Source organism: Haliotis cracherodii, unplaced genomic scaffold (genome assembly GCF_022045235.1).
Source record: "Haliotis cracherodii isolate W230 unplaced genomic scaffold, xgHalCrac1.p SCAF_10, whole genome shotgun sequence".
Taxonomy (NCBI): Eukaryota; Metazoa; Mollusca; class Gastropoda; order Lepetellida; family Haliotidae; genus Haliotis; species Haliotis cracherodii.
Window position 1 is genome coordinate 34,397,996 of NW_027266265.1, and position 14,437 is coordinate 34,412,432.

A 14,437-nucleotide genomic window follows, 5' to 3' on the forward strand; every position below is an offset into this window, starting at 1 on the left:
ATGCCTTCTTATAGAAAAAGGAAATGTTATTCTTTCAGACAGTAGCACGGCAAGTGTAATATATTTATTATGTACCCTTTGCTTGAACAACGAATGTGTCGTCCTTTATAAAATAAGTATATTTTATGCTTGACTGATTTTGCAAGAACGGGCGCTTTGCTCGGCCATTCTTGCATATGCATACTCAACAGCAATCTCTCATTGCAGAGGGGCAGGGGTGGCCCAGTCGTCTAAGGCGCCACAATTCACTGTGCACAGTTGCGTCCCTTGGGCACGCCAGAAACCTATGATCGTGGGTGCGAATCCCGGTTCGCCCTGATTGTCAGCACCATACCCGTGCTCGTGGGTTTCACCGAAGCGGTAAACGTCTGAGACCTGCATCACTTCGGGCTTTCCTCTCACATTAAGCTGACACTTTGGAATAATGTTAAAGATGGCGTTAAACCCAATGCACTCACTCACTCACATTGTAGAGACGTAGTTAGCACAAGTTTCATTCTCGTTATTTGATGCCTACGGTAAAATTAATTAATAAACTACTTAAGAACACAACAATGTTGTCATCCATTAAAACATGAATTTGAACATTAGAACATGATATGTAAAAAATGCTTATAACGTTATATTTTATTTTGCATTTATCATCTTATTGTAATATCATTTACCATCATTTTCATGTCAAAAGCCATAGATTTCGATCCAATATATAAATATTTATCCAGTGTAAATATATTCATCATTGTCTTATTTAATCGTAAATTTCTTTCTGTTTTTTAGAAATATAACTAGCGCACTAACATAAAAAATGCTTGATTTTCCATTTGTACCATAAAAAAAATTTATCGATTGGAAAGTAATGATTAAAGTAAGCATCAGTTCTGAATTTGAAATGATTTATATTCGTGCATAAAATGTTTAGCATCTTCAAATGGATCTCAATATGGACAATATTATATCACCGTATCTTGTGACAACTTTTGCCCGGCTATGCTACTTGGTTATAGACGACTTGAATACAAAATAAACTGAGCATATTTTCCAGGGCGTTCAGCTGGGGTACCATGTAGGTAGCAGAAGTTCCGTAAGTCCCCATGGTCCCTAGTATGCTGGCTTAGTTTTGGTTACTGGCGATCTATAGCCCATTTTAATAATGTATTGTTGAATGATAGATTATTCCTTTAATTGTTTTACTTCTAAACTGATAGTCTTAGACTAGTTTTCATACTGTCCGTCGATGACAGGTTTTTATTCGTCTAAATTTAAGCATTATTAATGTTCTCTTTACGATATGGTTGAAATATTGCCGATGTGACGTTAAATTTTAACTCACTCACTCACTCCAGTGCGTTCAAGTTAAATGAATGCATTCCGTTTGTACGACAAAAGCATTAATTATAAGTGCGATGTGCTAACACAACAGGACGAGTTACGAAATCTACGTCTCGTTTTAGCCAATATCGGACATACAAACAAATAATAATATTCGTCGTCGTTGTCTTAAACCACATTAAGAGTATATTATTTTATTATGTTTGATACATTGCTATCAACCTACTTCCGTTTGCATAGAGCTAAATTAAGACGATCACGCCAATGACATTATTTCAATATTTGTATTTGGTTTGTTGTTTAACGCCGCACTCAGCAGTATTCCAGCTATATGACGGCGGTCTGTAAATAATCTAGTCTGGACCAGACAGTCCAGTGATTGACAGCATGAGCATCGATCCACGCAATGGGGATAGATGGCATGCATCAATGATTGTAAGTAACATTCAAAATTGAAAGTATTTGGTATACCATTATGAGTGACATCTCTACGAGAATAGTTATGTTATAAAACCATTGGTGTTTCATATTACAGTTTAACATATTTGAATGTTCCTATTGGTTTTATGGTTTGTAGAGGACTTATCCCGATTATCGTTCTTTAGAATCCAGGAGTAAGCTCAATGGATAACGTTCCAGATACCTGTTTGTGGCTTTCTAAAGTGTTTCAAGTCCTGCTTCGCTTGGGGCTTCCGCACACCCACATAACAATACCCAGCTCGAGTTTTCGCGCCTGTTATAACTGAAATACAACACAAAGCAAATTCAAACACAAAACAAACAAGCACTCTACTCACCCCTCCCATTTTACAACTGCAGGTGCGTTTCTGATTCCTCACATGATCTTCATGATTGTTGTGGCTGTACCTCTGTTCTTCCTGGAGGTTGCTCTTGGTCAGTTTTCCCGCAAAGGACCCATAGGAGTGTGGGCGATGTGTCCTTCAATGAAAGGTAAATAATAACGGTTACATCGACTTATATTATTCACAAAATCCAAGTGTAGTAATGAAGTCACACAGTATACCTCAGCTGTCAGTCGAGAATAATCCTGCATAATGTTGATATCAGAGGAAGTTGATAAATTCTCCCAAATGAAGCTTAACTATCGAAAACTGATACGATGAAGCCCTTCACGGAAACATACATGTTAATAAACTTTGAAATAAGAATGCAAATGCATATGGACTACCTCCACTACTTGTATTAAGCTTTGGGTCCATCCGGTTGCGAATGCCCCATAGACACATTAGGAAAGAAGGAACAACAGATTTCGGTCAACCTCCATGCTGATTTATTTGATGTTTTGTGTGCATAGAAGGAAATTCAAAGAGGTGGTAAGATTCGTGATTCATTTCGTTTGCAAGGTATCGGCTATGGTATACTCATTCTCAGCTGTGTGATCATCCCGTACTACAGCATGGTATTTGCATGGGCCCTCTACTACCTGTACAGCTCCTTCTCCTTCGACCTGCCTTGGGCAACTTGTGGCAATTCATGGAACACACCGCAGTGTGTGGCTGCTGGAGAGTCGAGACGTACCACTAACAGTTCGGCACAGATTGCTATGCTAAGTCTCAACACTACTGAAACGATGGATTCAAACCAATCTGAAACATTTACAAATGCATTTGGTCACACTTCAACGGAGGAGTTTTGGCAGTAAGTGTTCTTCATTAGTTCTGTGTTTAACATAATGTTATCTGTCCAAGGTTGTTACTAATTATGTATTCATCATGTCATATTTTTAAGATACAAAGTCCTTGTTATTTCCTCGGGCATAGAAGACATGGGATCGTTGCAGCCGCATCTCGTCATTTGCTGGTTTCTTACCTGTCTGAGCATGTTCCTGTGTGTGATGAAAGGTGTCAAGTCTCTTGGAAAGGTATTGTTCTTTGATCCTACATTATCTGTTATCCATGTTATCTTCCTACATTGCATGTTTCGTTTTATGAGCGTTTCTAAAAGATTCTCATTTCATCATTTGCCGTTGTGTTATTGTACTGTTTTATCGTATTAATAACGAGCGAATATTAAAGTGTATTTCTATGGTCATGCTATGTAGTATCATGTTTATTTGACATTTAAAAGAATACCTGTGTTTGATCATTCTATAATGATTTCGATCTGTTTCTGTCATAGGTGGTGTACGTAACTGCGACGATGCCATATGTCTTGTTGACCGTGCTACTGGTCAGATCGTGCATGATGCCGGGTGCTGTGGATGGGATTTTGTTTTACCTAACTCCAGATTTCATGCGTCTTCAAACTACCCAGGTCAGCAAATTCAATGAATATTGGTTCTATAAAAAATAACGTACGAAAACACCCAAATTCTCTAACGACTTGCTTTAATTCATAGGTGTGGTTAGAAGCAATTCTTCAGGTTTTCTTCTCTTCGGGGCCAGCTTGGGGATCCCTGATTGTCATAGCGAGCCACAACTCTCCCCACAACAATATTGTCAGGTGAGGGTTGCATGAATCCACACCACTGCACTGAAACGATCCACGTATAAATGTTTAGCACAGTGTTGCCATTCCGTTTTTTCTATATTGTGTTCGGGGGCACGGGTGGCCCAGTCGTCTCAGGCGCCACGATTCGCTGTGCAGAGTTGCGTCCGTTTGGCACGCCAGAAACCTATGATTGTGAGTTCGAATCCCGATTCGCCTCGATTATGTTTCTAGGTTTGTCAGCACCCTACCCGTGCACTTGGGTTTCACTGAAGTGGTATACGTCTGAGACCTGCATCACTTCGGGCTTTTCTCCCACATAAAGCTGACACGCCGTGATATAACAGGAATACTGTTAAAAGCGGCGTTAAACCCAACTCACTCATTATATTGTGTACAAATATACGGGAGGAAAACAATTTATAATTGGGATGAATGTAATAACATACACTTGTACAGCCATAAAAATCAAATAACATGTCTTTACATTTTCAGAGATGCTTTACTAGTTACCTTATTAGGCGAGTTGACAAGCGTGTATGCCGGTTTTATTGTGTTCGCGACAGTCGGTTTCCTGGCTCACAATCTTGAGCTACCTGTTTCTGACGTCATCACATCAGGTGAGTTAAATGCATGCCTGTTTCTCAAACAATAAACAAACACGTATGTGAGGTGATATGTGCCATAACGTTTTGTGCATGTAGTGATTTACTGAAACGCAATAAAAACACAAAATTACCCTGAACTTGAAATCAGAAAAGTTGTGTTTTGTCCTTAAGTCCATCTCCAAACACACTGAATTACTCGCACAACGAGATTGTTTGGTTTGAATATTTCATACCTGAACACCCAAAATATGTGAGAAAATCAAATATGCGTCTTTAACAAATTGTGTAACTATGTATAGATGGGTGTCAGAGAAAAATGTACAATTGCATATTACCTATGCAATCTTTCCGCTTCGTAAACAAAACTGCGGGATTTAAAAGCGCGGGATTTCAGTTTAGAATTGACCTCCGGCAACCTTTAATGGTTGGAAGAGGCGACATACTGGATCCGGTCGGTGACTTGGTTGATGTCATCGTGCAAATACACATCAATCCAAATACTTGCTCATCAGTTCATTACACGGTGACTTTATTGTTGATATGATCGTGCCCCGACGGTGTGGGGGCGGACGGGTAGCCTCGTGGTTAAAGCGTTCGTTCGTCACGTCGAAGACCCGGGTTCCAATGTGTGAAGCCCATTTCTGGTGTCCCCCGCCGTGATATTGCTGGAATATTGCCAAAAGCGGCGTAAAAACCATACTCACTCACTCACTCCCGACGGCGTGGCGTGGCGTGGCTCATAATATTAATCACCTGCGTGTTTAATCGAGTCTTTGTAATTACAGTTTGCCGTCATGTAGCTAACATATTGCGGGGCACAATAACAAACTATATGAAATATCAACACATTGTAAAATATTGAAATCTAATGACTACAACAACCGTAAATATGTGAGGCACTTTGAAATCAATTTCCAGAAGCATTGAATCATAATCGTCCTCATTTCATCAATACCATCATTGTACGTTTACATCAGTAATGGCGAAACTGACAATGCGACGAAATACCTGCGTACTGCTTTGGCAAATACTTTGGGTCAAATGAACAAAATTATTCAAACATAAATGACGAGTCACAAGTTATAAAAACAGTATGCGATTATTATAGATACTAGCATTTATTACTTTTACGCCACACGAGTCGACATGGAGGATACGAAAAACATGAACAATCCAATACTAGAATCAGTTAATCTCATGTTGTCAATGAGATGATATATATTTTACAGCTTTGCTGTTTTCAGCGTCTCGTCTGAAAATATGTTTTTCATAATGACCATTAGTGCCATTAGTTCATTGTTGTGTTTCATGAAAGGTCCAGGCATTGGATTTGTAGTCTACCCTGAGGCAGTATCACTTCTTCCTGTCCCCCAGCTGTGGTCGGTGCTCTTCTTCTTAGTCGTGTTGATGATGGGCTTCGACACCATGGTATACCATTGGTTTAGGCTGTTGCTGAATCCTGTGAACTTTTTGTGGTCTCTGGTGGTCTGTTGCTCGTATTCAATGTGTATGAGATTGAATAATGGTGTATGTTGTGATTGGAATGTTTCACTTTTTGAAATGGTTAGTTTTTAATCTACTCTTTTTATCTTGCTGCCCACGTACTGTCCTTTGTTTTCAAATATGAATCGATGTAACCATTCTCGGCATTATATGGCTGAAATACTGTCGAAGTGACGTTGAGTTATACCTCAATCACTCACTGATTGCGTATTTGCAATTTTGATCCTCCGTCAGTAAGTTACCACAAAGAAGCCACTATAATGTGAGAGACAAGTGAGAACTTGTGAGTGAGAGTTAGTTGGATGTAAGGCCACTCTGAAGAGTATTTCCGTCATGACACTGCGTGTGGCACGGAAAGCCCAAAATGATTGGATGGCCGAGGTGGTTACCTTTTCGGTGAACGAGTCTGACACACTTAGAATCATGATTATTAATCTGAGCGATTCATCAGATTTGTTACGAATAAGGGACAAACACCGCACAGCTAATTATTTTGCCTTTAGACGACTGGGACATGTTGATGTTGGTGTATATGAAGGCTCCATATAATGTAAACCAAGACCTTATATTTGAACAGTTTGGAATTATCGAGGCAGCAACTGGATGTGTGAAGGATATTCTGCCCAGACGATTGCACAAGAAACATCTCCAAACTGTTACAGCTGCTTGGTTTATGGGTGCAGTTTTCGTTTGTGGACTTATCTTTACCAACAATGTGAGCAAATGCATTACGATATAGTTGTGTATGTTGTGCTTTAATGCAGGATTGGATTTGGCATAGTTGGAAGATTTATGTGACATTCTATGAAAACGAATACTCTTATCCCATTGGTGTGATACTTTCGGATGTGTTTCCACCTAATGTGTTTGTAAACAACATCTGAAAACATTTCAGTCCAGCACATTCAAAGTTAACACGTAGACCAGATTGTCTGGTCAATGTGATCTGATAAAGATAACTAACTACATGCCTTGCAATGTTCATCTATCTGCGACTAACTACCCTTAAATATTTCAGGCCGGAGTGTACATTTTCCAGTTACTAGACTGGTATGTGGGTACTGTGACTTGCTTTGTCGTCGGCGTATCGGAATGTCTGGTTGTTGGATGGTTGTATGGTTTGTGTAAACATGTTTCCTTTACTTCTAACTATGGGTTTCTAAACACTGACTTGTGGAACTAATTGTGAATGCCTGATTAGTTCATGATCAGAACACACAATTCAGAATATGGCATTTCTGTAATGATTTGCATTTGTTTTGATAGTATATATATACTCAAAGGAAAAGGCAATTTCATATGCAGAGTAGGAGAATCTATCAAACGCGCTTACTGCCTTGGGTTGAATTATATCCCACGGAAATGACAATGTCTGAAGGTAGGGTAACGAGCAGCAGTCTATATGAAGAGCCTTTCCGGTAGTGGCAAATGAGTTATGTCACACGCTGGGTTTCCGAGGCAAGTTCACACTGTCAATAGCGAGTGTATCCATTCTGTGCATGGATGCATGCCTGTCACGTCCCCTCTGAGTGTTGATGTAGGGCCTGAGGAATAGTCTTCCATTTCCGAAGAAGGATTAGCCGGAGCTCCAGCGAAATTGTTGAAGAATTTGCTAACGTCTTTCCATTTCATCCTAGACACGTTTAATTGGTCACAGATAAGATGGTCCCTGAGGTTAGGGTGACACATTAGTATTGATATGAGTCAGATAGCGTTGCACAACTGAGACAACATGTGGTCTGGCGTTATTGTGATGTAAGGCTGTTGGAAAAAACAGTAAAACGACCGTTTGACAAATGTTATCACGGTATCTCGCAGCCTTCAAATACCAACTCATCACAATCATCTCTGTCTTTCCTGTAGCCGAAATTCCGCCACAGATAATTCACGTAACGTTCGACTCGACGTCTTTAGAGACACGCGTTCTGTAAGGTGTCAGAAAGGTGAGTGTTGCTGTCTAGAGCCTGTGTTGAAGATGCGTGGTTCGAATCTATGTCTTGGCGAGGAATTGTAACTTGTGATCGGAACAATATCTGATGTGGCTGTGTTGTTGATGATGTCACAGTAATGGCCATACCAGCGACGTTTCTTCTTTAAAGAACATGTTCTCTGGTTCAAATAAATACATTCGTATAAAGGTTTATAAGTGAAAGTAACATTTGCCTTTGAGTATATATATATTTTTAAGTATGTCGTTAAGGAAGTGTCACATACACACTTCTTTTGTTCATGTATGCAAAATAATGGAGGGTTATTTTTCTATTAAAGTAACAATCTGATGATTAGAATGACATGGATAATGATCAAAACACTATCGTATTTGCTTAAATTCAGTTATATCGGAACGCACATTTAGACTTATATTAGATTCGTCCAACATGTGTTCTGTACTTGTCTCATTCATGTTTACTAGGTGTGAAACGTTTCTCTGTTGACGTGGAAGCTATGATTGGAAAGCGGCTTCCAGTTGTCTATAAGCTGATGTGCTTCATCATTGTACCGTCCGTGCTGCTGGTAGGGTGTAATACTGTTATCCAATGAATTAATACTCTTGTAGTGATTCAGGTGTATCACAAAGAGTATGAAATGTGTATGTTGCTCGTTAGACATGCAATGACGAATATGAAAGACGTAACAATTTTTCAAGTTATTTATGTGTAAATAATTTTGTGCCGAATTTCAGTAACGTCAGCACAATATCATGGGCGTTAACAGACCATTTTGGACGTTAAGCAAAGACACGGCGGTTATTGCTGACTACGCATACTTCTAACAAAACAAGCATCAGTAACTATTTTGTGGATTCACACGCTTACTATATAGTCAGTTGCGTACAATATTCTATACTTTTAGCAAAGATCTGTTATGATTTCGGACAGGACTTTGTCGTTTATATTTATGCATCAACGTAAGCTGCACTTTTCACATCAGCATGATTCGTGTCTGGCCATCGCACAATGGTTGATTAAAAACGTTTGCACGGTGTGTTGTGATGTGTTTCATTTACATGTGAAACATCATCTAATAATTACCAGATAGTTTAGGAAACTTTTGATAACCCTGATACAATTATGTTAGCTAAACATACCTCTGAGTGTTTATAATTCGAATAAACATGGTTCTACATTTATCATTTCCGGGAGTATGTTTAGTTAACCCAATGTCGAACCAACTTATATATTATATATTTCGGTTAGCATATATTATCTGAGTGTATTTTTAATGCCTCAGCGCGGCTGTGACATTTTCTATCTGAAACTGGTATTATTTTAAAGAGTATACGCTTTCTCTCTTTCTTTTACACAGGCAGCTATGATTCTAACCATCTCTAACTACAAGCCACCAGCATACGGGAACTATGAGTACCCATCGATCGCTGTCACCATTGGTTGGTGTATTGCTGTAGTGTCAGTAGTTCCTATCCCTGTTACCATGGTGATATATATTCTGATGCAGAGCGGCTCCTTCGCTAAGGTTTGTATTGTGAATAAAATATATTTTGTAAATTTGGGGCAGCTGATAAACACTATGACAGAAGACGCGCTGGCTCATTCTCGAAATCTAAATTATGATAACCTGGTTTATTATTTTCAAAACATTTCGGCCTTTCATATTTTATTTAGTATTGAATTACCTTTCCCCCCACTTATTCGTTGCAAAGCCGATCGCCAAACTGTAGGTTAAAATATAGGCATGTCGCTGTCGAAACAATAAAGTAGCAATGATGATAATGTGTGGATTGTTTGAAATAAGTTGTGAATCATTGTAGCGTGTGAAGACAGCCATAACACCAAGCCCTGAATGGCGACGATGCAGACAGCGATATGGTATTACGGAAGACGGAGACGTGTCGAACAACCTGAAGGAAAACATTCTGCATGTTTTCAATCGATAATAGAAGCAAGACATTTCAACGTCACTTATATGCCACTTTCAACACCACTTCATACTTCCTTCATTCAACATTTTCAACATTGATCAGGGTTACAGCATGCAAGGTCTTCGGACAACTTTCAAAAGGTCTTATGGTAGCTGGATGTGCTTATGACAAAGTTGGAATTGTACAATGGACTCGCTGTTTTTCACATGTTCACAAGAACATTTTGTCGGTTGTTGAATCAATGTGTCTTGTCTTATCTTGAGGTAATAAATATACAAAAGTGTCTCAGCAACATTTCCTTCCGTTCTTCAGTTCGAATTAATATTCGATTCGATTTCATATCACAATTATCATTACATATATTTAAAATTATCTCAAGCTTAAGAATATGGTCGGAAATAACAATATATTGTTATCCAACGCATCTGCTTAGATTACTGATCAAAGGATTTGTTAAATCGGTTGTCAATTCATACAGGGTAACGAGACAGAACTGAGCGCAGTCTGGTACCATAAACATATAACGGGTTTTTCTTTCAAATGTACATATATTTAACAAATCTATTTGAGTAATGATGATATATATATATATATATTATATAATATTTTATGTATCACTGAACAAGTTGTTTATTACGATAAGTAGCGACATTTCGGTGAAGGAACTTGCACCGTTATCACGCAAGTGATGTACAGAGTAACATGTTTTGGGATTTGTTCTTCTACGGCTTTGTTACTTTTGTTGAACAAGTAGAAATTTCCATCAGGTAAGTGGGGCACGGGTGGCCCAGTCGTCTCAGGCGCCGCGATTAGCTGTGTAGAGTTGCGTCCCTTGGGCACGACAGAAACCTATGATTGTGATTTGAATCCCGGTTCACCCCGATTATATATGTTTCTAGGTTTGTCAGCACCATACCCGTGCTTGTGAGTTTCACCGAAGTGGTAAACGTCTGAGACCTGCATCACTTCGGGCTTTCCTCCCACATTAAGCTGACACCCTGTGATATAAGGGGGCGTTAAAACCAACTCACTCACTCACTCACTCACTCACTCACTCACTCCATCAGGTTAATTTTGAAGGAAAGATCAAATTGTTTGCTTTGGGATATCCTTTACCTTTATCGAGCTTTTCTTCCAATTTTGCAGAACCATATATTAGAATTTTGTAAGATAGTAAACTCCATGTATTTGTTGTCGGTTCTGAGCTTGTTGAATTGTTCATAAGTCATCATGTAGTCCAACGTCTGTGCTGGGGGGCCTTGATTCAGTGTCACCCGGTTTAGTTGTGTTGTTTTCTTTTTTACATTTTCAGCTGACTAGCTGAGGTGTATTGTTCATGAAATTGTCAGAATGAATTATTGCACTTTCTTCAGAACATTCATCAGACTCCTGTAATCTGCATTAGCAGCGTCACTTCTTTCGTCCGTCCATGGCGGTTCAACTGAAGTCTTCTTGTTACACTGACTTCTCATTTCGACGTTGCATACACGTTAAACGCAAATTAGTGCACACATGAAACAGAAAGATGACTCACTGCACACCGGATCTGTAAATAATAGCGACCAAGCTGTTTCCATAATCATAAGTAATCTTATTGTCCATTGGACATTTCCGTCTACATCATGAGCCTGTGTTTAATGGGAACAACCAAGAAATGGTTATTCGATCGTGATGCATTTGATACGGATATTATAGGCGATATTAGATGATTAATGTCGTTAGAAAACGCCTTCTCTGCCTGATACGGATCTGTCCGTTTTGTATTGTCTTGGTGCCGTCTTCGACGTTAATGTTCATTGGTCAAGGTCATTGCATCGGAAGGGCGACATGCTCAAATACCTGCGAAACAGAGATGTCGTAGGTCAGTGGGTCGACTGTTGTGGTGTCGAGACGATGTGACGAGCCTGTTGTGGAAATGCAGTGCGCAAGTACCGGTCATCCTGTGGCTCCGTTACGCGTGGTCTACCTGATCGTGTGTACTGTCAGTCTAGATCTGTAACGTTCAAACAGTCTGACGATGGTTGCCCGTGTACATTTGCAATTTCTTGCAATCTGGTTTTGGTTGGCATACATTTGCCTCATTCCTAGGCTCTCTGTCTCTGTTGTGTAGCTAAACGAGACCTGTCGATTGTGCTTTTTCACTAGTTGTGATGTTTTCCCACCGATACATTGCATGTGTATACTATTTCTACATGGTGTTTTTGAAGCTTCCCGAAAAAGGTGTTTATTGTTCAGTGCTGCAAATGCATCATCCAAACCAACGGGATGTGTTTTGGGAATAACGTTTGTGGTATATATCGGCAAATGTTTCATCCTCGTAACGTTATGATTACGTTTGTTTTTGGTCAAATTCAATTTTCATGTGTGTACATTAGGTACGTGTATATACGAGTTCTCAGATATTCAGACATTCAAGATAATAATTACGATGACATATATTGTATTAGGTCGGTTTAATTTTCTGTTTGTTCACAGACGTATATCAACATGTACGTATAGTCGATTCTAAAGGGGCAAAAGATAAACGCTGGATTGATATGTGTTGTATTTTTCCTTTATACCATAATGGCAAATATGATCGTGATTTTATCGTGTGTATGTTTGATGAATACAGCATTCTCTCACAAACCATTCCATATATTGAGCTGAATGAAGATCAACATCTGGATATGTCCATGATGCAGTTAATCTTGAACAATGACAATATAAATTATATACGTACCGAGAGTTGCTTAAATTGCAAGTGTTCAAGGTATATCACATTTGTAAGTCAACTTTGTCCATTGAGTGAAATAACTGCTGCAGCCATTGCATACGTGGAGGGATATATTCTGGTATTTCATGTTTAATACGCTTTGATCGGAAAATGTGGGAATTGTGTTCGGTCTTCTTCCTGACAGTGCAATATTACTCTGCTCATGTAACACCAAAAGTTATGTTATGCATAAAGAATAAGAAATGTTCGTCGCAATCGAAAACTTTGTGATGAATAAAAGTGTCAATTAGGACGTTATTATCGTAATTATTGCCACTTAGATGTAAACCTCACAGTCATCTGTCTATAAAATATGAGACACATTGACAACCACAATTGCTTTTCATCTAAACATTTTACAAGTATACAGTCACTGTGTATGTCGGTGATGGATGAGCATGCCATGCAGGACTAGATAGATTCACACGTACTACGGGGCGGAGTGGTACCTTGTCTGCAACGCCCTCTCGTGACGCCGAAGGCCCGAGTACGATTCCCCCAATGAATACAATGGGTAAAGCCAAATTCTTGCGTGATCTTCTGTATTATTCCTGAACTATTGCTCAATTCAGCTGCACAACCAACTCACCCACTAACTCAAACGCCTATGTACATGTGCTCGATATAAAGAATCGTATGCTATATATCTCGTCATTGGGTGAAGCCTGGGTCGTAATTACGTCATAACAAGATAGTGAGTGAATGAGTGAGTGAGTTAGGTTTAACGCCTTTTTTAACATTATTCCAATTATATCACGGCGTGTCAGCTTAATGTGAGAGGAAGCCCGAAGTGATGCAGGTCTCAGACGTTTACGACTTCGGTGAAACCCTCGAGCACGGGTATGTTGCTGACAAACCTAGAAACATAATCGGGGCGAACCGGGAATCGAACCCACAATCATAGGTTTCTGGCGTGCCCAAGGGAAGCAACACTGCACAGCGAATCGCGGGGCCTGAGATAGGTAGTATCTGACTGGGCCAGATGGGTAGTGTCTTTACACCATTGTATTTACGTGTGAAATAGTACAGACATTAGTTTCATGCGTGCAATATTAACAGAATGAACACACAGAACAAGGTTTTGTTTATGTGCTCGTCATGTTCATCCCCGCCCGTCAGGTCGCTCGCTTTGCCTGAAGCGATAATTGATAACTGGCCACATGTTCCAGATCAAGTAAACCTGCCTTTTCAGTGTGAAGAGAATTATCTTCGAAAAATCACGACGCGCTGTAGCTAGACAGTGTACAGCTCCATGTATATCATATCCAGCATTCAACAAAGATTACAGCTGCTTGTATATCACAACATCATGCAATCAGCAAGATTAGTAACTTATACCACGGCGCTGTGTAGTAAGCGAGTGAGTGAATTAGTTGTGTTCAAATTTCATTCTTGTTGGTATTTCTGTTGATAAACCCATTTGATTTGTGTACAACTTTTTGAAATTGCCTGCCTGACTATTCGACAAGGAGAAGAAGGCAATCGCTGAAATGCCGAGATTATATACTGACGCGTAAAAGAAACGTCACCATGGATAGATATATGAGAAACCTTATTTGTCCAAACACTGTCAACATACTTTGAGACATATTAAAAAGATCAAACTTGGCAAAACTGATCATCAAGGTTGAAATTGAAGTGTCAAATGTTCTTAAAGTGAACACAACACTAGTTGCTGAGAAAATGGCATCACAAGTCAGTATCTCGTGTGTCCGCCATGTGAATTGATGACTGCCGAGCAACTTCGATAAATAGAATGGATGAGGCGGTTGATGAAGGCCATAGGCACTTGAGCCCACACTCTGAGGAACGCCTGACGCAGTTCACCTGCGGTTGTCGGCCTTGGTCGGACGTCAATTAGCCGTCTTTAAATCTCGTCCCACAGGTGCTCAATGTGATTTAAATCAGGACTGA

The 14,437-nt window shown here is 39.6% G+C and overlaps 1 protein-coding gene across 1 annotated transcript in view; it reads left to right on the top strand.

Annotated features, from left to right (window-relative positions):
- The window catches only part of LOC139453737 (sodium- and chloride-dependent betaine transporter-like), a 73,806-nt gene extending 64,023 nt beyond the window's left edge, over positions 1-9,783 (top strand). Inside the window, exons 3-14 of the mRNA XM_071235205.1 lie at positions 2,149-2,280; positions 2,694-2,988; positions 3,079-3,211; positions 3,469-3,603; positions 3,689-3,792; positions 4,273-4,397; positions 5,701-5,813; positions 6,466-6,603; positions 6,907-7,006; positions 8,302-8,402; positions 9,195-9,362; positions 9,658-9,783. Coding sequence (XP_071091306.1) covers positions 2,149-2,280; positions 2,694-2,988; positions 3,079-3,211; positions 3,469-3,603; positions 3,689-3,792; positions 4,273-4,397; positions 5,701-5,813; positions 6,466-6,603; positions 6,907-7,006; positions 8,302-8,402; positions 9,195-9,362; positions 9,658-9,783 — 1,670 coding nt within the window. The remainder of the gene's footprint in view (positions 1-2,148; positions 2,281-2,693; positions 2,989-3,078; positions 3,212-3,468; positions 3,604-3,688; positions 3,793-4,272; positions 4,398-5,700; positions 5,814-6,465; positions 6,604-6,906; positions 7,007-8,301; positions 8,403-9,194; positions 9,363-9,657) is intronic.
- Positions 9,784-14,437: the final 4,654 nt, after the last annotated feature.